Source organism: Chanos chanos, chromosome 13 (assembly GCF_902362185.1).
Source record: "Chanos chanos chromosome 13, fChaCha1.1, whole genome shotgun sequence".
Taxonomy (NCBI): domain Eukaryota; kingdom Metazoa; phylum Chordata; class Actinopteri; order Gonorynchiformes; family Chanidae; genus Chanos; species Chanos chanos.
The window spans coordinates 12260916-12283458 of NC_044507.1; the positions used below are offsets into that span (position 1 = coordinate 12260916).

The 22543-nt window shown below is 41.6% G+C and overlaps 4 protein-coding genes across 7 annotated transcripts; 2 read left to right on the top strand and 2 right to left on the bottom strand.

The window, feature by feature from the left end:
- Window positions 1-792: 792 nt before the first annotated feature.
- jmjd6 (jumonji domain containing 6, arginine demethylase and lysine hydroxylase) lies at window positions 793-7359 on the bottom strand. The gene is made up of 6 exons (XM_030790539.1): window positions 6918-7359; window positions 4776-5164; window positions 4208-4494; window positions 2702-2837; window positions 2281-2419; window positions 793-1008 (listed from the first exon to the last, which is right to left on the bottom strand). The coding sequence occupies exons 1-6, from the start codon at window positions 7044-7046 to the stop codon at window positions 877-879; spliced, it is 1212 nt and encodes a 403-aa protein (XP_030646399.1). The 5' UTR covers window positions 7047-7359; the 3' UTR covers window positions 793-876.
- Window positions 7360-7760: 401 nt separating this feature from the next.
- On the top strand, window positions 7761-9177 carry mettl23 (methyltransferase 23, arginine). Its single transcript, XM_030790912.1, has 5 exons — window positions 7761-7856; window positions 8058-8162; window positions 8300-8537; window positions 8660-8744; window positions 8934-9177. The coding sequence occupies exons 1-5, from the start codon at window positions 7761-7763 to the stop codon at window positions 9100-9102; spliced, it is 693 nt and encodes a 230-aa protein (XP_030646772.1). The 3' UTR covers window positions 9103-9177.
- A 200-nt stretch (window positions 9178-9377) lies between these two features.
- Window positions 9378-12720, bottom strand: srsf2b (serine and arginine rich splicing factor 2b). 4 transcript variants are annotated; one of them, XR_004025795.1, is made up of 3 exons: window positions 12231-12720; window positions 10254-11667; window positions 9378-9726 (listed from the first exon to the last, which is right to left on the bottom strand). XR_004025795.1 is itself a non-coding variant. In XM_030790123.1 (3 exons), exons 1-2 carry the CDS (start codon window positions 12590-12592, stop codon window positions 11370-11372), a joined length of 660 nt encoding a protein of 219 aa, XP_030645983.1. In that variant the 5' UTR covers window positions 12593-12720; the 3' UTR covers window positions 9378-10355; window positions 11355-11369. The 4 variants fall into 4 exon arrangements, 3 of the variants coding, with proteins under 3 accessions (XP_030645983.1, XP_030645982.1, XP_030645980.1); XM_030790123.1 differs by having other exon boundaries at window positions 9378-10355; window positions 11355-11667; XM_030790122.1 differs by having other exon boundaries at window positions 9378-10898; window positions 11355-11667.
- A 1314-nt stretch (window positions 12721-14034) lies between these two features.
- Window positions 14035-18526, top strand: mfsd11 (major facilitator superfamily domain containing 11). Its single transcript, XM_030790756.1, is given in 13 exon segments — window positions 14035-14130; window positions 14475-14530; window positions 15207-15314; window positions 15613-15692; window positions 15801-15897; window positions 16045-16103; window positions 16305-16494; window positions 16771-16811; window positions 16904-16969; window positions 17183-17308; window positions 17403-17577; window positions 17837-17972; window positions 18268-18526. Coding segments are annotated over 13 exon segments (1392 nt in total). The 3' UTR covers window positions 18430-18526.
- The last annotated feature ends 4017 nt before the right edge of the window (window positions 18527-22543 follow it).

The window sequence follows — 22543 nt, forward strand, 5'->3', positions numbered from 1 at the left end:
ATCTCAGATTTCTCTGAGTTACCTTAATTTTACGGGGATTACAGCCCATTTGATGTGCAGATTATCCCCAATACAAACACACACACATGTATAAAATTATGGGTGATGGGTATCAAAGGAATGAATGACAAAGAAACACTTCTGCAAACAATGAGGCAGCATTATTTTCTCTAACCGAAACCAAACCCCTCCCCTCCATCCCATTCACCCACACTGTGTGAAAGAATCCTCAGAAAGTAGTAAAAACATCAAATGGCTCCAACAGTATGGCTCAGTGTCTCGTTCAATCACCACCACCAGCACCACCACAAAGTCCACCATAACCTTAGTGTGGGAAAATAAAAATAATGATATGCTAAATAAAAACCATGTCCCTCACGACTTCCCACACAACGACGTAAGACCCCTGGCGCTCTGGAGAGACGGAGGGGTGAGGGGGGGGCCTGATCCCCTTGGGCTTCCCCATCTCTGTGACAAAGTCTCGAGTCAGGCAAGGCAACAGGAACGAAAATGGTGGTCTCCATCCTTTTTTTTTTTTTCTTTTTTTTTGCCCCCTCAGAGGTCCATTCTCATGCCTATCCAAGCTATGGCTGAGATCACAGCCAACGAGCATGAATTTAAACGGATTTTCTTTTTTTTTTTTTTTTCCTTTTCTTTCTTTTGCTTGATCATTAGAAGCACAATAGTGGCAGGTATCCGAGGCGTCCACCTGGAGTGTACTACGTTACTCAAAGACTCAGCAACTAATGGACAGATGGGGACCGCAATCTCCTGAGAGAGTGAGCAAGAGCGAGAGAGAGAGAGAGAGAGAGAGAGAGAGAGAAAGAAAGAGAGAGATTGACACTCCCCTCAGATGTGCCCGACAGGGGTGGAGTGTCACCGTGAGGAGCTACGTTCTTTGCTCACGCAGTCGTCCTGGGTGGTGATGTCACCATTTCCCATCATGCCACAGGTCCGTCTCTTCTTACGACGATGGGACATGGTGTCATTATCGGAGCCTGATTCAGCCTAGAGAAACAGAGAGAGAAAGAGAGAGAGAGAGAGAGAAAGAAAGATGGGAATAGAAAGACAAGTCAGTGGGGATGCTGGCACTCCATAAGTCCATGCATCTTGGCAGGGAATCCCAGCCACTAAATCATAACTGAATCACTGAGCCATGTCTGACCACAGCCTCTCTAACACACACGCAGGGAGGATGGGAGAGATAAGTGTCTGTTCAATGGTGTAAACAGATATAATGAAATCTGACAGTCTAAGACCATTCTACGGTCACACTGCCGTTGATGGTTGCGCTGACATCCTACCGTATGCACGGGTGTACAACACCGCTTCTCGTCTGCGTTACAGAAACACACCCCATCAGCAGAACTTCACACCCGCACCATCATGACTGCGCGTCCTCATAATCTGATATGTTTGAGTGTGAGGGAAGAGGCTGACAGCCAGGCATGGTCATGCTAAAAATCTGACTGAACATTTGTCACACTATTTTAACTGCCACCAGAAACCCAAGCCAGAACCTTGCCATGTTTCAAAGGCCACCGGACCAAATGGTAGACATAACACTACACAGTTTTCTATTGCAACTCACATGTCTGACCAGGAGAAACATGTGCATTAGAGTAAGTGTTTTGAGGTAAACATTTCCTCAACACAGTGGGTGGAGGAGAGGATAAATGACAGTGTATGGTTGAGTGTGTGTGTTTGAGTAGAGGACAAAAGATATATAAATATTATATGGTGGGCACATACATATAAGGGAGCTGACATATGTGCCCATGTCACATGTGTATGATGTACCCGTGTCGATGCCATGTGCCCAGTCTGAGAACAGGTGTCTGCAGTCTTCATTCTGACAGCACCATTCAACACCATCCTCTACAGTCCCTGGTAAGAGAGTGTTTGTGAGGGTGCTTGGGTGTGTGTGTGTGCGTGCGCGTGCATGTAAGTGAGAGTGAGCATGAGAGATGGAGAAAGAGAAAGTGAGAGTGTGTGTGTGTGTATGTCTATGTTTGTGTGTGTGTGTGTGTGTGTGTGTGTGTGTGTGTGTATGTGTATATGGAGCGGCAGCCCAGGACTGTAGCATTTTATTATTTTTAGTTTGACAGCCAAACCGCTGACACCTCATGGGGTTGAGCAATAAGCTGCCAGTAAGATCTAACAAATGGAATATATTTGGCCAACTACAATACGTAGAGGGGATTATTTTGGGGAATCCAAACAGCTCCTAGACTTCTATGTGTTCTCTCCATATTGAGGGCTGTGTGTGTCTGTGAGTACCTCAGAGTCAGAGTCGGAGGAGCTGGAGGAAGAGGATGATGAAGAGTCACTGGAGCTGTCTGATGCGATGCCTGTGGATTCCTGCAGGTCAACTTTATCTGCTAGTGCTGCTAAATCAGGCCGCTCCTGCTTCAGGATGCTACACAACACAACAATAGAATATTACATGCCACAGGAATACAATACGAATATGGAACATTACATAAAAAGAGGAATAAGATGCAGCTATAGAGTATAATACAACTATGTCAATACTACAATACTAAAAAAAACACTAAACTACTTCTACAAAGAGTCTGCCTGTCTCTGAAAAGCAAAACTCCTTCAATATCTTGAAAGCATCTTGCTAACAGTCAGTCTGCTCTCTTTCTGGGTTGTGGAGTAAAAGGGATAGGAACACTGGACTTGAGCAAACTCTTACCGGTACCACTTTCTGGAGAGTTTGGGTCGTCCACGGACGGTTTTGTGCCACACGATGGGGAAGTTGGTGGTGCTGGCGAAATTTTGGGTTACTGCGATGGTTGTGTCTAGGTTAAGCACCACATGCCACCAGCCACCTGAGAGAGAGAAGAGAAAAGAGAGGATCAGAAAAGACAGAGGTGAGAAACAAAAGAATACATTCACATTCATTTCAGAATAACAGACATGGCATCCCTAATTCACTAGGAACCAAATATTTAATTGAAGATTAAATGATATATTCCCTGATTAGTACAATGCTTAGAGCTGCACTAAATACTTTAAGAGCAAGAACTGCATGACAGAAATGAGAAGAGTGGGATCATTTCACCAAAACTAAAAGCAATGGGACATAAAGAACAAGCCAGTAGAGACACTGGCTCTTTGACAGTGTTCAGTGTGTCATCGTTAAATTGGCATACTACTTTCTCGACTTTCAACGGGTCAAAACTGGAAGCCCAAAAGTCTGGGGTGTTAAAGTCTGACTCCTCTCATGGCTGTTAAACACATGCTGAGTACAGTGGTCAGTAGCATCATTCCACTGAGACATTTGAGCTACCATTTCAGTTAACCTTGGAGCTTATGTGTACCACTGCGTCGCACTGCTTGGCTTAACACTGCTGTGGAGGAGGCTCTCTGCTCTGCACAGTCCTGTTTACGGTCAGTAAACAGCAAACTGCAGCCAAAGGGTTGTATTAAAAATACCATGAGGCCTGGGACGGGATCGGTCACGCTAAAGTAACGCAGACTAGACTTCCTTTTTCTGCCCAGACAATGTGCTTAGACAGGGACTATATTTTGAAGAGAGCCTTCCACACCCTCTTTGGTATTTTACCATCCTCAAATTTTAGTGGTTTTCAAAACTATGTGTTTCTTTCTGTAAAATGCAATTTCAGACTCCACTGATAAGACAGAACTCTTGGCTAACCTTCCCTTTTGAATCACAGTTGATATGCACAAGCACAACTGGTGTGTTAGTTAGCAATATACCTGTATCAATAGCAAATGGGAACTAACTTTTATTGTACAAAGCTCATGAAGTAAAGTGAACTGTGGTGAAAAAATGATTCTGAAACATGAAAGATGTCCTTATGCAGTTTAAACTGGGCTCAGTTGATATTTATGTGGGACAGTACAGGAGAAGTCCCTGCTCAGAGACAAGATAATAGCAATGATAACTAACACTCAGCTAGTCAGGGTTTGTCTGTGCTAATGTGTAGCTGTGAACAAATGAAAACAGGAGACTTTTCATTTCAAGAAATAAGGAACTGCATTCACTGCTAAGACATGAACACGAGGTGTGTGCCAAGCCTCTCTCTCAAACCCTGAGGTAGCTGTCGTGGAAGACTTCAAGTAATCTAACATACCAGTTTTTTCCCCAAAGTCACCAAATCCGACAAACAAACATAAAACCCCTTGAGAAGTAAATAAACAAACACGTAAATGGCCTAGGAGTGCGTGAACAGACCTGGGACAAACACAGTCTCCCCAGGACACTGCAGGATCTCCAGGGGTCTGAACTCGGCCGGCCAGGTGGGCTGCTGAGTGCGAGGGTAAATCACTTTAAACCAGGTGACCGCCTCGTCCTGCTGGTTCCCTCCGTCTTCTCGCGTGACCTTAATGAGCTCGCGGGGAGTGTGTGTGGGGAACAGGCACCAGCGCTTGTGACCCTGCACTAGGGCGTTCCATGCACTCGTACCCAAAGGGTCTATATGGATACCTGTGCCAGAGCGGGCTGGGCCCATCACAAACCACCTGACAGCGAAACAAAAAGGAAGAGGTACACGAACAGGAAATAAGAAGTATGAAAAAGGGAATAGAGTCACAAGAAAACACTAAAAAATATATATACATATACATACATACACACACACACACACACACACACATATATATATATATATATATGTATTTTTTTTTTTTTACACACATATCTAAAATCATAAATCAGTTAAGAGGTTTCTGATGTCTACATTACCTGTGACTATTGAACAACCAGAATCCTCTGAGAGACTGTTCTATATGTCAGTGTTTACCTGTAGGGAGGACGGCGTTTCTCCCCAGCATACTGAAACAGGTCGTCCCTGAAGAAGACGGGAACCGTGTAGTCCTCCAGCAGCTTGCGTCGTTTAGCGTGTTCGCCGTAGCTGCTATCGAAGATGTAGAGCGGGCTGTCGTCTCGCGAGGACTCCATGTACTCCACGTAGTATTTCATCTTCATCTTCACGGAGTAGCCATCGTTGTCCTCGCCGCATTTGAATTTCTGGTTGCGGTACTTGCGTTTGAGGCGTTCTAGGGTCCATTTCTCTCGCGCCGGCCACGATTCCTGGCAGTTAAGGAGCACCACGGGTTTGTAGGGCCTCTCGAAACGTTGGATGAACTCTTCAGGGGTCAGGCGGAGGGCATCCACACGCTCTACATTGTCCTAAACACATCAGGACTCTGTGTTAGCATGTTAGTTGAGGCTGAGTAGTGTGTTTGAGTGTGTGTACGTATGTGTACGTGTGTGTGAGACAGAAGTGGGAACATATAGAGGCTACTGAGGGGTCAGAGGGTCTAAATATAAGTGCATGTAGATGTAATCTGCATATGCAGAGTCTGTGTTTGTACCTACACAATGAAAAGTATACTTTACATTGACATTTACTCATTTAGCAGATGCTTTTATCCAAAGCAACTTCCAACAAAGGCAGAACACAAACAAAGCATGTTCCTATTATGGAGCTGTCTGTGGCATAAGTGCTGTTGCTAAGTTCCGTATTAGACCAGATACAAGCACAGAAAAAGTTAAAGGAAGTAAGAGAGCGAACTGCAGACAGATGCAGGTAGAACACAAGGAAAAGTAGACAAGGACGTTCCCTTATTTTCATTAATCTATTTTAAAGATACGTGATTTCAATCAAAAGCACATTAAAACAAGCAAAAGGACCTCAGCTGCATTTCCTTGAACGAAAGAGAACTACCAATGTATACAATACAAAAGGTGTAAACACAAGTTTGGATACAGAAAACTTGTTTTCCCATTGGTCACTAAGACACCAGCACTACCCTCAAGGTTATGGTGAGTTGTTTACCTGTCATATTGCTTCTAGACTGCTCTTGCTGGGATGACCAAAGTATTTTTAGCGACCCTGGGAGGTCTACTTAACACTAGAGTGAAAAACAAATCTCTCGCTGAACCTCTTGGCCATAGCTCTAGGGTTTCAAATAAGATGGGCAACTGGAGAAAACATCCTACAGAATTCTCAAGGAAGGAGACCACTTGTCCTTTATATACAATGCATAGAGATATTCCTGCAACAGAGGCCCAATGATACAGCTGGGCTTATGTTTCCAGATGATTTGAAGCTTTGGGGTGTTGTGATAGAGCTTGTAAAAATCGAAATGACTAAAACAATGGGCTATGACACACAAATCATTTTGAGCTCGAGGGACAGCACTGTGCGTCCCAGTGAGTCTCAGTAACTGAATGTAACATTTAAATAATTTCCAGGTGACGGTGCTTGTGTTCCAGATTGTTCTCTATTGCCGCCAACACTTCTGTGTTCCATATTATGATATTAAGATGAAGCGGCTAATCTCCAAGGTAACACTTCCTGAAATAGCCTGCATTAGGCTTAAGGAGTCGACGTACTTCTATCATCATGGTTGAGAGAAGAAAATTTTAACTACGTTAAATTATATATATATGAGCTGCTCCGAACCTCATGTCTGGTGTTGTGGCCCCCTTATAAAGTGAAATTATGGACTGAATTGTAATATGCCCTGTTCAAAACAGTACACTGTAATTAGCCATGATCCTCCTAACTAAAGTAATGATGGGATCGATTAGGAAAATAAATTAGGTGTTCTGGCCAACTAACTAATCATCGCACCAACTCATACAGGTATTGATGAATTCATAAGTGCGTGGCCCTAAACCAGAAGACAACTTCATGGCGTACGTGCTCCAGCCAACGTATCAGTATTTGTAACACTTTATAGTCTAGTGTACGTCTTTCGAGTATTACATAAAATGTATTCATTACCATTATTGGTGAAACTGCATATTACGACACTGGGTTATCATTAACATGTGGCAGGTCGGAGGTTCTGAAACATGAAACGTGTTGAAAGCTGTGGAGGCGAGCAAGCTAGCTTGCGGCGTATTTCGGCTGTCAGAATGCCTTTTCACCTACCTTCACTGTCCGGTGTGAGAGATCGAAAGTCTCGCAATAGTTATGTTTAGTCCAGTCAACGGAATCCTTTAGTTCAGGTCTGGCACTTCGCTTTGCCTCTTTGATTCGTTTCTTACTTTTATGGTTCATTCCTACGAAAGAATTCACGCAGACCTTACAGCTACCTCTTCAGCCAGAATAGTTAACTAGCTAGCTTGCTAGCAAGCCCTGCCAAATTACACTCAGTGTTAGCTTAGCTAGAAGGCTATATTAGCTGCGAAGCATCAGTCTTTGAAGTTGGGTAACTCGCTAACTTAGCTAGCTGGCATGTAGTCAAGTTCAATGTGGACTTCTTTGGTTTAATTCTACCGACTCTGTCATCTGTTCTCAGAATTACAAAAAGAAAGGTTTGTTTGATTTTTGTGAAAACACTAACGTGAACCAAATAGAGGGCAAAAAACATTCAATTAGATAAGCAGGCGGCGAGCTACAACATTGTCCGGCACAACCGAACAAGCTCGGTCCCACACTAAACCCACCCCCAGAAAGCATACTCTGTAATTCATTTGCTACAGCTGTATTTCGCACACATTCATGTGTAAAGCAATTGGTTGTAACTAGCTCTCCCCCTCCCGCCATCCTGAAACATGCAACCAATTGGGTAGCGCTAGGGGTCTGAGACCGCCTAAAAAAGGCAAGTTCATTGGCTCTAAATTTTTTATTCAACAGCCGCTTACAGGCCTATGCAAGAAATGGGAAGAGTTTACACGTGATGAGATATCTTTTGATAATTTTTACATTTTGATTTTGTGTCCAGACATTCTTGTTGCTGGCTAAATGACGGTAGATCACGGACAAATGCGAATGAGTGAAGTCGACAAACCCACTCTTGTTTTGAAAGTATTCACGTTTGAGGACCGCGATTCCCGATCCGAGTCGCTGTCAGTGTCCATACCTGAGGTGTGCACAATGTGTGCAGAGCGTAAAACATTTATCTCTCTCATATGTGTATGGTTACATTTAAGAATGTTTGCCGTCGTTCAGTCTGTTATTTGTAATCTATCTGATGAAAACTGAATAATAATATTCTTGATAACCGTTGACATTATTGTAATATCCTGTCATCTCAATGCCACACCAATGTTTATCTGCCTAAACCAGGTCCTTGATCCACAGTATGGAATGTATGTCTGGCCCTGTGCAGTGGTGTTGGCACAATATGTGTGGACGTTTAAAGAGACATTACAGCAGAAGACAGTGCTTGAGGTGGAACCCTCTCTCTCTCTCTCTATTATTCACACACGCATACATAGACACACAGAGTAAGATACGAGGATCACAATGTGTACGTGCATCTGCTTCACAATTTCAATCACAGTTCCAACTGATGTTATTTGTCACAGATTGGCGCGGGGGTTAGTTTACCAGGTATAGTGGCTGCCAAATGTGGAGCCAAGGTGTTTCTGTCAGACAGCGCCGAGCTTCCTCTGTGCCTCGACAACTGCAGGCGTTCTTGTGAAGCTAATGGCCTACACAGCGTCCCTGTCGTGGGACTCACCTGGGGAGAGGTGTCCCCTGACCTACTTTTGCTGCCACCTGTGGATATCATCTTGGGCTCAGATGTTTTCTATGAACCTGAAGGTAATTGTTTTCCCACTAATTTCATTAAAAACTACTGTGGTTCTCATGAGCTGAGATTCTAAAGAGAAATTAGCTCTCCATTTATTATAAGTGAATATTTATACACAAATCCTTCTCAATAGATTTTGAAAATGTTCTTGTGACCATCTTCTTCTTACTGAGAAGAAATCCACACGCCCAATTCTGGACAACATATCAGGAACGAAGGTAATTGTTTGGATTGTATATTACAACTAGTGTTAGCAAGTGTAGTTTTCAGTTAGTCAGTGTGTCAGTACAAGGGGTAAACTCTGTAACTCCCATGACCGACACCTTTTATTTATCTTTCTATCAGGAACTGAATAAAGTTGGATGGATCAACATGTTAATGACACAGTTAACATTTTTCTGTTTTAGTGCTGACTGGTCTATAGAGACCTTATTACTCAAATGGAACCTGCAGTGTCAAGAGGTTCCCTTGGACACATTCCATGCTAATGAAACCCACCTTGCTGGATCCACGCTACCTGGAAATCACACAGTACAGATGATGATTATAACCTTTAAGGGAACTGAAGTGACATAGTGATAAGCTGTTTAAGGAGTTAGATTTCATCTGTACAATGATGTGGAGAAATAGTGTACAATAGCTACAGTTCTCAAATTGTAAAAAAGAAAAAAAAAAAGTCATAGCTCTTAGCTTTGTGTGTATGGATATGTGTAAATCTTGAAGTTTACTGCTGATGCTGTATTTGGTGAGAAGCTGTAAAACTGTTATTATGCTTAAATAGAGTACTTACATTTCTAGAATAAAAACAACCTTTGAGTACTGCTCTTATTAAACGAAACAACAGAGGATCATACAACAGAACTTTTATTATCATCATGTGCTCAGTGTTGTTTTACAGACCACTGAGAATACATGGGAATGGAGTGAGACAGAGCGACAGAATGCAAAGGAAAAGAGGGTTAACAGATTTTATCATTGGTTTTTTTTGTTGTTGTTGTTAAATCTCAGTGTTATCACATTAAGTGAGATTCCGCCAGAATGTAATTTGGAGTCGCTGTTTTTTTTTTTGTTTGTTTGTTTGTTTTAAACGTCAGCCACACCAACGCATCTGGAGAAAACAGCCAAGCACTGCCAAACTCTGCACTGCAACTCGCCATCTTAACAGCTAACCAGCAAAACTCAACTGCTACACAACTGCGCCTAGTGCACAAAAGATACATAAGACAGAGAGTTAGGATCAAAATATTAAAATCAGAAGAAGAATTCCTCTGACAAATCAACTGAGAGCTGTCCAACTCACTTGTTTTAATTTGTATGCTTATTATTTTTACAATAGGTCAGCGTGTTTCAGTATTAATTGTAACTGACCAAATGACTTAACATTTAGATGGACACAACACAAAATCACAGAAATATTCAAATAAAGATAGCTGATAAACTACGTTCAAAACTAGGAATCTGAACATCAGCTTGACATTATGACGTGCTTCCAGAAACAAAACCAAGCAAACATTCCCGGCACCATCGATTAAAACAAAGCGTTAGTCTCACAAGTCAATAAAAATCTGAGTTTCATTTGGTGAATTACAAGGTAATGAGACGTTACAAAACAGAAAAAAGGCAGTCTCATTTGAGGTGAAAGAGAATATGACAAGAAAATATTCAAAGCAAACAAACAAACAAAAAAAGAACATCATTAAGCATTCAGACAAATGCACAACAATGACCTTTTTGTCTCGGTCATCACCGTGTAGAGATGTGGATCTTCAGTCTGAGGTTTCTGTGCTCTGCTGAACAAGTCTTCAGAGAAGTGTCATGTCTGCCCAAATCTATGACAAAGCAAGACGACAGAGTAAGCAATCATTGAATCATAACTGGTAATATCAAGTGAAGGGGGAATCTGTGTAATGGGGGTAGGTTTATATACCAATGCCTAAAATGGGCAAATGTGTTTGCGACAAACGAATGTCAAATTGGTTTTTTTTTTTTCATGTGAATTTTTGGAAGACCGTTTCCAGTTGTGGCAGCTTTTTGTCGTTGAGGAATTGTCTCCACTTTGAGGGACCTCCACAGGCAAGTCAGGCAAAGTGGGGATGGGGGGGGGGTTCTTACGCTGTACTGACAAACCTTGACTTCCAAGTGTAGTGTTACAGTCTTTTCTCCTCAGATGGACAGTAACACGTTTGGGACAGTGCTCGTTTCACTCCAATTCTCCAACAGACGTACCTCAACACAACCCCAAACACTGCCCGACACCAGCCTGCTCCATAGTAACCCCCAGCGGCAGCAGGAAGCCCATGGGCAGCTCACACACACCTCTAACTGTTCTCACTGCCACACACTCCTCTTTTACCGCATACAGGATTCAGCAGCTTGGAGAAGAGAATTCCACAGTTTTTGGTGAACATGGGAGTTCCAAAACCATTTCAAACAGTGCGAAAATGTGAACATAAGCTGCTCTGCTACTGACGTGTTTATCGACTCACCTGGTCATAATAAAGGCAACAAACTAGTAGAGTGGGAATTGATAGCTAATAATTCCGTTAATGTTAATATCGTAACTGTTAAATACCGTTTGGCTGTCACTTATGATCTGCAGGGTGGTTTTAAGTATTGCACCAAATTTGGCAATGACCATTATTAGGGCTAGTACTACACCCAGACAGACATGCAGAGTCACAAACTGCACCTTATTTCAAACCTTTCCTTGTCCTCATATAGTTATATTTATTTATATAATGCATGTCCCAAACTATTTTGTAGCTCCAAATCAAACCATCAATTCAATGGTTTGACAAAGCGTGAGGACTGTTCTGCTGGCTTCTTACCAAAGAGTTGCTCTTTCAGGACGATGCAGCTCCATCCTCTCCTCCAGACTTGGGTTTACTTCTGGATCTCGATCTGGATTTGGAACCTCTGTTAGATTGAGGAGTACGGCTTCTGGAGCGGGATCTGGACTTTGACTTCGACCGGGACCTAGACCTGGATGGGGTCTTTGACTTGCTCCTGCGGGGTGTGCGGGATTTGGAGCGGGACCGCGAGCGAGAGTACGAGCGGGACCTGGATCTGCTGTAGCGGGAACGGCTGCGGGAGCGGGAGCGGCTCCGGCTCCTGGACCTGCTGCGTCTCCGGCGTCTAGGACTTGAACACAGAATGACTGAATTCAGCATGAGTTACCAAGTATTTTTTTATGACAAAATTATCCAAACATGCCCCAAACTACATGATGGGCATTATTTTAATTCCATGCCAAATTAATTATTCATCCACCACAGTTGGCTTCCGATATATACTGCCTGAACGCCTTGTCGAGGTAGGGATCAGTTTCGATTGTTTTGGATACCGTTTAACGTGCATTTCGAAACCCAGCAACGCGAGCCAACACATTGAGACTTAAAAACCCCACTAACCACCCTGTTCCACCTAAATATGCAACAAACTAACAGGTTTACAAGTCTAGCTAATCGAAACCCGTGTTCAAATCGAAACGGTCAAAATCAAGTTCAAGTGAATTGTTTTCAAGCAGTGCATAATGACACGAAGGCAGCCATGATTCCTAATCAATAAATACAGGGACAGTTGATTTCCACTGACATTATTGCAACATTATTGGTGAAGTTAGCTCAAAGGCAAGTATTTGTATTGAAGAACCGAGGGGTTTACTTCGTGACTTAAGTCAGCAATTACATATAAGTTTGACTTACCTTCGGCTGCGCCGACCGTAAGAACCGCCATACCTACGAGATGGTCCACCACGACGCCCACCGTAGTGAGAGTCTGGTGGTCTGCCATAGCGAGCCATCTGAACTCGTAGCTCCCGTCCGTCTAACAAGGCACCGTCCATTGCATCCATCGCATCTTCTGCATCTCGTTTGTCCAGGAATCGTACAAAGGCAAAACCTCTGCTCTCTTTCGTGTAACGATCTCGGGGAATGTACACATCTCCAACGCGGCCATACTTCTCGAAAACCCGCCGCAGCGTTTCTGGAGAGGTTCGATAAGTAAGGTTATCCACTTTCAAAGAAGTCATGCCCTCCACATCGGGCGGCGGCCTACCGTAACTCATCTTTTTACTGACTTAAAGACTAATTTTGTCCAAATTTTAAACCGCGAAACCAAAAAGCTATGCAACACGAATTACAAATCAAGACTCAAAGGTCGCTAGCCAGTTAGCAAACTGCCGTAGCAAACTGACTACCACAGACTGTTAAAAAACACGTACAGACAGCGAACTATCCTGTAGTACAATGAAATCTTCGTCACTCAGTGGGCGGAGTCAAACAAAAGAGTAGCTCCTGAATCCCACAACGACTGGGCTCTTTGTATTTATAAAGATATAGGAAAGAAGATGTTTATATGAATATGGATGCTTTATTTTTGGGAAGTGGGAAACAAGTGGAATACTCCTAAAATAGACAGAACAGATTCTTTAATAAAATCTTTAAATTAAACGTCGGCCGCGCGCAACAATTTCGCATCTAATTTCAATCCAGGGAAGACAAGACACAAAACTTAGAATCAACCCCACTCAACCTCTGTTGCACGCGATACAACAATGAAGGCGACTTCCTCTCATTACTGCCTTATGTGGCCATTGTTCCCCTATTACTCTCCACAAAATGCTTCATTTCCCTCCTACATGGAGTTATCCGTCTGGGTCCCCGCTCTTATTCTCTATGTGACTATCAGGAGTGCATACACTTCCTTTCTCAAAATGGCGGGAGTAGGATCAATACAAAAACACTTATAATCAATCCATTAAGAGATTGATGTGTTACAGTATGAACACTAATTTAAGGTATAAAACGTGCAATCCAAGCGTATAAGGTAACGAGATTTCGTATGTGCGTAAAACCTTTTTGTGTTATTCCGGAAGACACTGAGTCACTGAATATCAAAAGAACTACATATCCTACTAGCATGCTGGAAACAAAGATTCGATTTGTCAGCTGATGTCTCACATGACACTTATTCTGCGGTTCAGTCATACAACAGAGATATCGTGGATCTGTTATATTTTACTGGACCCAAGGAAAACTTTGCCGCTGATGCTTACTAATTATCAAATGTAAAAATAAATTAGTATTCCCCTTTTAACGTTTAGATCGAAACGAGCGCTTTTCGAGATGAGGGTATTGGTATAGTTGTACAAGGAAGAAATTAGCCGCAGACTACTACCGCACCCGGTTATCGGTAAGTTTTTGCTTCAAGAAGACAATTGCTTTGGCAAAATTATGACCGAAAAAAATCCAGTTTTAAGTTTGTACAGTTGCCTATCATAACAACACTGTGACCTTTGGGTTTGGGTGAATAAACCTCTCTGCAGAGGAGTAGAGAACAAGTTAAGCAGTGTTCATATCTGTTTATGGAGAGTGGAGCTGCTAGCTAAATCATTGCATCACCTCTGTGTGACTTAGTAAGGTTCTTCGTGTGTCCTTAGAGTGAGGTCAAGAATCCTCTCTTTTTCAGTAGTTCTAAACTGTAACTGAGCAAGATTATCCAGCCAAAATGAGTCCAGAGGGGAAATCGCTGCTGAATATCATCATCTTGGGCTTCGGATTCATGTTCATGTTCACCGCTTTTCAGACATGTGGAAACATTGAGGTAAGAAATCTAGCATAGAGTTCATAGATACATTTAATTTTCTTCAATATCTCTTTAAGACCTCTGAAACTTTTGTTCGTTCATATAAACCATCAAGTAATCTCGCGAAACAGTAGTGTTATTTAACTGCTAACATCCACCTTGTTATAAAGTTATATGTAAAGTATATGACATAATATGTCTTTCTGCATGCTGTATACTTTATCGTGCAAAAGAACTAGTGTTGTTGTCCAAACCGAACTTTCTCACTTAGGAGATGAAACGAATTGTGTTTGCAGGTGTGGATTATATAAAGACATTTAGAGAAAACCTTACTGTGATTTTGTTGTTCATTTCCTTTCCAGCAAACAGTGATGAAGAGTTTCAACAGCTCTGAGTTTCATGGAAGTGGATACACGAGGTACATTATTATTTGACTATACTATCCGATTTAGTTTATATCAGCACATTGTAGTTCCAGTGGATCTCAGAAACGTTCTGTGAGGTATTTGACAGAGAAGCTACTTGTTTGTAAATATATTGTGCTTTAAACGAGTTTTATCTTTGTGTTTGCTTGAAAGGAATTCGGTATGATAAGTGAAATATTTACTGTACGTCGCAAAAAGCCTAAAAAAAAAAAGTGGTGACCGAAAGTTGTAATATCACTTAATTCAATGAAGCCAGGCATCCATCCTCTTCAAGAGGTGTTCTAATTAGATCTGCCAGGTCCTCCAAACAAAGCGGTACTTTCAGGTCTCTTAGTGAAAGGAGGTGGTTGTATCACTGAAATGAATTTCATATGACCTCATATGTCGCAGACTCTTGAACAGTTTGGAAAAGTTTTAGGCTAAAGATTATTTTTGGATGTTGGAATCCATGGACATCTGATGTTAATCACCGCTGAGTAAACATGCAGACTTTGGAAACAGTTGTCCTTTTATTACCATAGAAAGAAACAAGATAAGGGTTGCTTGGGGGTGGTGGGGGGGGGGGGGGGGGGGGGGTCTTTTGTTTTAAACCCATATTTTCAGCATATGAATGAACATTTTCTTGACTTTCTACTTTCCTTCTTGATGTATATTTGCTTTCTCTTGTAGCATGTCTATTATCTATGGAGTCTTCTCTGCATCTAATCTGATAGCTCCCTCAGTGGTCGCAGTCATTGGACCTCAACTCTCTCTGTTTTTCAGTGGTTTAGTGTATAGGTAAGCAAAACCCTGTACACACTGTAGAATACTGACACCGATTGATTTATCTGTGTGTAGTCACCTTCGTTAATCTGCACTGAAGTGAATTCAGCCTTTTTTGTGTGTGTCAAATCTTTTCATTTATTGTCTGGAGGCTATGCTGTTATTACTGAATTAGCTAAGTAACCAGTTTTGTTCATGTATGAACCCAGTGAAAGAAATTTCTTTCTTATTTCCAGTGACACATCTTTATGATAGTTGATGTGAAACTGTTGCTTTATTCTTCACTGTATGAATGTTTTTTGTTTTTCCTCAGTGGATACATTGCTATGTTTATCCATCCTTTCACCTGGAGTTTCTACACTGCTTCGGTCCTGGTTGGCATTGCAGCCGCAGGTAATCTAATTCATAGATTTCATAGTTTCCTCACATTCATTCTTATTCTCATTGAAGCTTTCCTTTTTTTCCTGCTGTTCCATCATTCTTTGCAATGACTCTTCACAGTGCTGTGGACTGCTCAGGGTAACGTCCTGGCAATAAACTCCAGTGACTCCACCATAGGCAGAAACAGTGGCATATTTTGGGCTCTGCTACAGTTCAGGTACTAAGTCCAGTGATCTGTTTCTTCTAATCTAATCAGTGGATTGAATGGATGCCTAAAATTCATTTTAAAGTTTCAGTGTTTTGCCACAGTTTATTCAAGTTTGTTTGTTTTGGGGGTTTTTTTCTCATTTTGTTTTTCTTCCAGCTTGTTCTTTGGCAATCTATACATATATCTTGCCTGGCAGGGGAAAATGCACATATCAGGTGAGTTGAACGGTCTGAAAACGTTGATGTAGTAATGTTTGAAAACCATGCTTTATCTGAGTCCCTTTTACTTTTCATTTCCATGTCCTAGTTACTTCAGTCTCTGAAGACTCAGTAGAGACACTTGTGTCTTTCTGAGGCCGATTATAGAGATGATTTTTTTTTTTTTCTCTTGCATGTGTCACTCTTTCTGCGCCTCAGATAAGGATCGGCAAACGGTGTTCATTTCCCTCACCGTCATCAGCCTTGTCGGCAGCTTCCTCTTCTTCCTCATCCAGCGGCCGGCGGAGACAGAGAGCTCTTCCACTGAGGCGTCTGAGTCACTTCTGCCGGCCGACCTGTCTGAGAGCGACTCAGGGGTGGTGTGAGTGTGTTTTTACGTGATAAATAAGTGCCCTGGACAGAAAAAAAACAACGCTTCCCTCTCCTACCATGCAGTCACTAAGACTGTAAATTAAACACCTAATTTGTCAGATATCACACTGTTTGCATTCAGGAAGGCAGCGGAACTTGTGATTTCTGTGTTGTAAAAAAAATGAAGACACAGATTTGTTCCTTAACCCAATAATTTGTAGGTTGTGTATTACGACAATCTTTAACATGCAGACCTCATGCTTTATGTAATCCTCTTGTTGTCCATTTTTGCTTGTTTGCCTCTCTCTCTCAGCGCTCCTCGGAGTCTGTCCTCTCAGGCCTTTGATGCATTCAGTGAGTATCTCATTTAGACATTTAAATTACCCTCAAGTGATGTGAAGAACACATCCCTGATTGTATCCCACGGTCTTGTGATATTTTAACAGAGAAAGCCCTGCGGCTGTCTGTGACCAGAGAGATGCTACTGCTCAGCGTCCCCATAGCATACACAGGTAACCTGTTCATGACCGCAAAGTACAAGTTCTGTCGACAGTGATCTAATCACATGGTCGGCGATTCTATAAGGCTCTAAGTTTGATTTTGTTAAAGCAGTTTACTTTTTGTGGGGTGTGTTTTTTTTTTTTGTTTTGTTTGTTTATAGTTATTTTTATTGTGATAAACACTTTTAAAAAAAAAAAGATTATTGACAATGAGTTCTCTCTCAGGGCTTGAGCTTACCTTCTACAGTGGAGTGTACGGGACATGTATCGGAGCGATGACCCAGTTTGGTCATGACGCTAAAGGCCTCATTGGGTTGTCAGGAATATTTATTGGACTTGGAGAAATATTGGGTGAGTCTCTGTTACAGTGCCACCAAATCCAGTGTCATTTCTTGGCATTTCTGTCTGTCTGATTACTCTGTATGTAATTACTCCGTCTGTCCAGGAGGGGGACTGTTTGGGATGCTGAACAAGTATAAACATTTTGGGAGGAACCCCGTGGTACTGCTGGGAATCCTCACACACTATCTGGCATTCTACTTGATCTTCCTCAACATAGCCAAGGATGCACCACTGGCCCCGGAGGAAGGGATAGATCAGCAAGCCTACATAACTCCTGAGTATGTGGGGCCTGGATGGAGGGAGGAGAGTAGAGTAGAGTTACAGGCAACATGACGCACAGAAGATGCTTTCTTAATCATTTGTTGTGCTGTGCATGAATGCAACCAATGTTAGAATTGACTAACAATTCAGTGTTGCCTAAATATCTGTCATAAGAAAATAATAACGAGTACTTCATTTTATGTTGGGAAAGCGTATCAATTTAAAAAAAACCAGAACAACTAGAATGCTTTTAAATGGTTCTGTTTTCTTTGTTAGCGTGGACGTGGCGTTACTGTGCAGTTTCCTGCTGGGATTTGGGGACAGCTGCTTTAACACCCAGCTCCTCAGTATCGTCGGGTTCATGTTCCGCGAAGATAGCGCCCCTGCCTTCGCAGTCTTCAAATTTGTTCAGGTGGTTGATCTATACATGGTTATTTTGAATTCATACACTATATAACTTCTTAAAATAGCTTTTAGCTTTAGTGTAGTAAGTTTTTTTTTTTTCTTTAGGTCTTGTTAGTTTGTTGTTTTTAATGAAGCAAGTATTAATAATCGCGTAGGAAAAAGGAGGGTGGAACATACGAACATGCTGAACTTTCTATAAAAGAAAATCTCTGTTACTGAAATAGCATCCCTGTGCTCACCTGGTCCTGCACTTTCTCCCCATATCTTTAACGTTACCCTCTGCTCTGTTTCCCTTTCTGTAGTCCATCACTGCAGCTGTGGCCTTTTTCTACAGCAACTATCTGCTCTTGCACTGGCAGCTGCTGATCATGGTTGTGTTTGGATTTCTGGGGACGCTTTCTTTTTTTGTCACCGAGTGGATAGTCGTCAACAACAGACGGGACTCTGACTACGACAGCATCTAACAGCCAAGCCCAGGGGAGAGGAGAATTTTTCAGTGGACATTTCTGTGACTTTCTCATCTTATTTTTACTTCTCTTTAAGGAGACTCTCTCGCTCAGCCTTTTCACTCCCTGATGGCATAGAACCTGCGGTTGATGGCCTTTTTTTTGTTTGTTTTTTCAGTTTGTTTACTTTGCAGATCAGAGGAAATGGAGAACGCTCGACTGTTTCTTTATTTGTACTGAGAACAAGTCGGCTGCACATGGAAGTATTCTATATTAATATTAATTCAGTTCATCTATCATTGTTGATCAAACACTCAGATTCTTTTATGTTATTTGGGACGTTTTGCACATCTTAGTGAAGTAAACAGTTAGGTTGTTTGTTGCAGTGAAGCTGTCAAAAAAAAAAGGGCAGCTGCCAAACTAACATTGCCACCATTTACAGTGCACTAAAAATTACTCATGTGACTTCTGATTGGATGCGAGAAACATGAAAAGGGAGAAAATGTAAACCGAAGAATTCAAAACCTTAGTCATCCAATTTTAGTCGTTTTAGAGCATCGGAATATACGTGAAATTGCTATGCACACTGTAAACTTAATATGTTTGTAAATATGTTAATCTAAAAGAGTAATTTATAATACCCTATAATAGCTGACAATGGCTCCACCCTTAAAAAGTTACCTGCATTTTAAATGTAGTTAGTAAATAGAAATGAAATATGAAATCAAGCAGTCACTGTTTTTGCTCCATTACTTTTATTCAAGTTGGTTACCGCTCTTTTTTTTTAGGGGAAGAAAATGCTTGCCAAAGAAACAACTGTTGTCTGTTGAGAATTTCCATTAGACTGGCTCATTTCAGACTCTTTACAGTCAATGTTACTTAAATACGGTGTGGAGTAACTATGGAGTAACTGATGCAGGATGAGGATGGTATGAGAAGCTTGACAAAATAGAACATGGATGAAATCTGAGCATTTTTAAAATGATTTGCTGTTGAAATGCAGAACTGCTGATCCACTGTATAATTGCTGTTTTGGGTCCATCTGAGTCCTGCTCATGTGTCTGTGTTCTCCTGTTCAGAGCAAAACCGATTAGGCAAAGGATAAGCAGCCCACTTCTGTGATGCTGCACTGTCTACGGCCATGTACTCCAGTTTTACACAAATGCAATATTAACGGTGATTCAGATTCTCTCCAGGGCCTTGATGAACTGAGTTGGGCACACTTGTGTCGAGCCGAAGCAAATGCTTTCACACGCTGCAGTTCCACGGGAGGCGGGATGCCGACGTCGCCCAACCGTTCTCGGTGAAAATATGTCAAGACTTTGAGTCTCCGCAACTGCATTTTAAAATCACTGCGTTCGCTTTTATCGTCCCATTTGCACGCAGATGCACACAACGCTATGGCATTAACTCAGATTATGACCGGTGACAAACGTTCTTTGTATTGTCACGATGTTATATGAATACCTCATCTCAGATTATTCAAGTACACAACCTGTTGTTTTCTTTCTGTCATCTTCATTTTCTTTTAAGAGCTGTCTGTCAAGTGCCACTGGTACCAGGCATTTTGTAATGTTTTTTTTTTTTTTTTTTTTTCGGTACAGCAGAGTGACTTTTGAGTAAGCGACCCATTAGACATTTATGCTGAATGTACAGTACAGAGTTTGCCTTTAGTGCACAACTACATTACCAGTCAGAGCCATTCTGGTTTGATGTCGACTATGCTGATGATGTGTGCGTCTGGTTTTGGGGTAATGGAAATCTATAGGATGTTGAGGGAAACTGAACTGATGGATTCTGTATGTTTATGAATATCTTATACTTGAATGTATCTTGTAAAAAAAAAAAATGAGAAAAGCATCAGGATTTTCATTCTTGTTTTTATATCTATGTATATGATTAAAGATTATTTTGAGCCTTACTTAAGGTCTTTTGTTTCTTTTGTCTTTCACTCAAAATTCATGGTTGTGTATTCATAAAATATCCATAGTGTATATTATGAATATTATATGCAGGTGACATTATTCAGATATTCAGAGGTATGTACAGAGAGCTTATATGCAGATGACAGAGGATATATTAGCAAAATCTTTTGTTTAGATTTGTAATGGGGAAGAAGTAAAGTTTGTGTCTGAAGAGATGTAGCTTTTCAATGCGCAAACCTGATGAATCAGTCTTACTTATTGATTTGTTAACAGAAAGGCTACGGTCTTGTTAAAGTGCGGTGTTTGCCGTTCTCTCTTGTTGCAATATCATTTTAATTTCTGGGGTTTTTTACTTGTGTTATTACGCACGTTTATTAGCTCATTTTCGTATGGTTCGTATAGACTTCGCAGGTGTACAGCGGAGTTCTAGCGCAGAGCTGGAGTCTGTTTCTTGGCAACCACAGACGCCGTGAGTCACAACGGGGATGAGCATGTTCTGCGACTGATGGATAATCTATCCAATTGAAAAAGCGAACAAAACACCATTCTTCTTAATAAGACCAATACGCGTCTTCGGGAGGCGGGCAAACGGAATGAGAATGTTGATTTTTGTAACATTTCACCAAAGCAAAGCCGCTAGTGACATGCGAGTTAAATGCCACAAAGGTTGAATAGCTGCCGACAGATTTTTACAGTTAAAAGATTAAGTGTCGGTTTACAGCCTTTCTCATTCCCTTTCTCCCAGGGGACTGAGGGGCAGGCTAATTTTACTGCTCAGTGACTTGCTTTAATATCTTTGATTTAAGTTCACTTTTTTGTTGCTATTTAATTTCTTAGGTTGATTTGAATTTATTTATTGGGCATGTCCTGCTTTTCCGATTCTAATTCATTTCTTCAGAATACAAGATGTTAGATCAAACTGGACAATTTCCACCAAAACATCTGCCCAGGAACATCTTATTAAATTCCATATCGAAAGTATAGGTAAGAAGTCGTGTCAGCATGTCGTCCAGTATTACTTTGTATGACTTGCTGAACCTTTCGATCGGTACGCCTGAACCAGGAGCTGTCAATTTCAATGGTTTGCACACTTTACTACACGCTATCTTGGGACATCTAAAAATACAAAATATGACTGCAGAATGGAAAGGTGATGACGGGGGACGAGATCCCAGCGCCGTGCCTATCACCCAGTCATGTCCACCAGAAAAATCAAGCCTTTACAATCGTATGGAAAACAAATTACGCCAGATCGAAGAGCAGATGGCCGCCCTAGACACGTTGCCCAGCGGTACCGACCTGTTGAACCGTACTGCATCTGGGAGCACACCGGTAAATGACATGTGGCAGCTGATGCAGCTCCGGAGGAAAGTGCAGGCGAACGAGGATGGAATTTCCAAGGTAGGCTCCTCCTCTTAAAATGGCACACAGTGGAACCATTCCGATCTAAATTAACTAAACCTCATCTTGTGTGCGTAATGGGTGTATGGATAAAAATGTCAGGTGATCATTTTTAAGCAAATTAAGACGACTGTTTTTAATGTCAGATTATGTCTTAGCTCATTGTTCTTCATTTTACCATTGCTCATGTTCGTACACAGTTATTTAGAGATTTTTTTTTATGGCCTTCCAGTTTAGGTTTCTTATGAAACTATGCTTATTATAGCTGTTATAGCCACCCTGCCCCACCCCTAACACACACGCACACACACACACACAATGTCAGAAACTCTAGAACATTCTCTCAGCTGGGGGGCTTCAGTACAGTGACTCTCTCATCTCAGTCTTTCAGCATCAGATAGGTGTGTGATGAAAGCTTCTCAGGACAAAGGGGGACAGACATTGAACCCTATTCTCAGATAACCTGTCTGTGACACTGTTCAAGTTTCCAAAACTGCACTGCCAACTCTCTTTCCCCTCACTAAGTTAAGTCATACTGTATAGATCCCCATAGGGACATTTGTCCTGCATTTCACCCATCATAACCAGCTACTTAGGAACACTGCTTTACTCCTGGCACTGCTCTCAGAATATATAGACCAAAATCATCTGATAAAAATATGTTATATTCATAGCATTCAAAACTGGCCAAATCATTAGTGATGACTGGCACCAATGACAACATATACGATTCATAACCATATCAGTTCACGTGTAGACTGCAGTTTATTGACTTGACCCTAATTTGTAACATGAAGTTAAGTTAT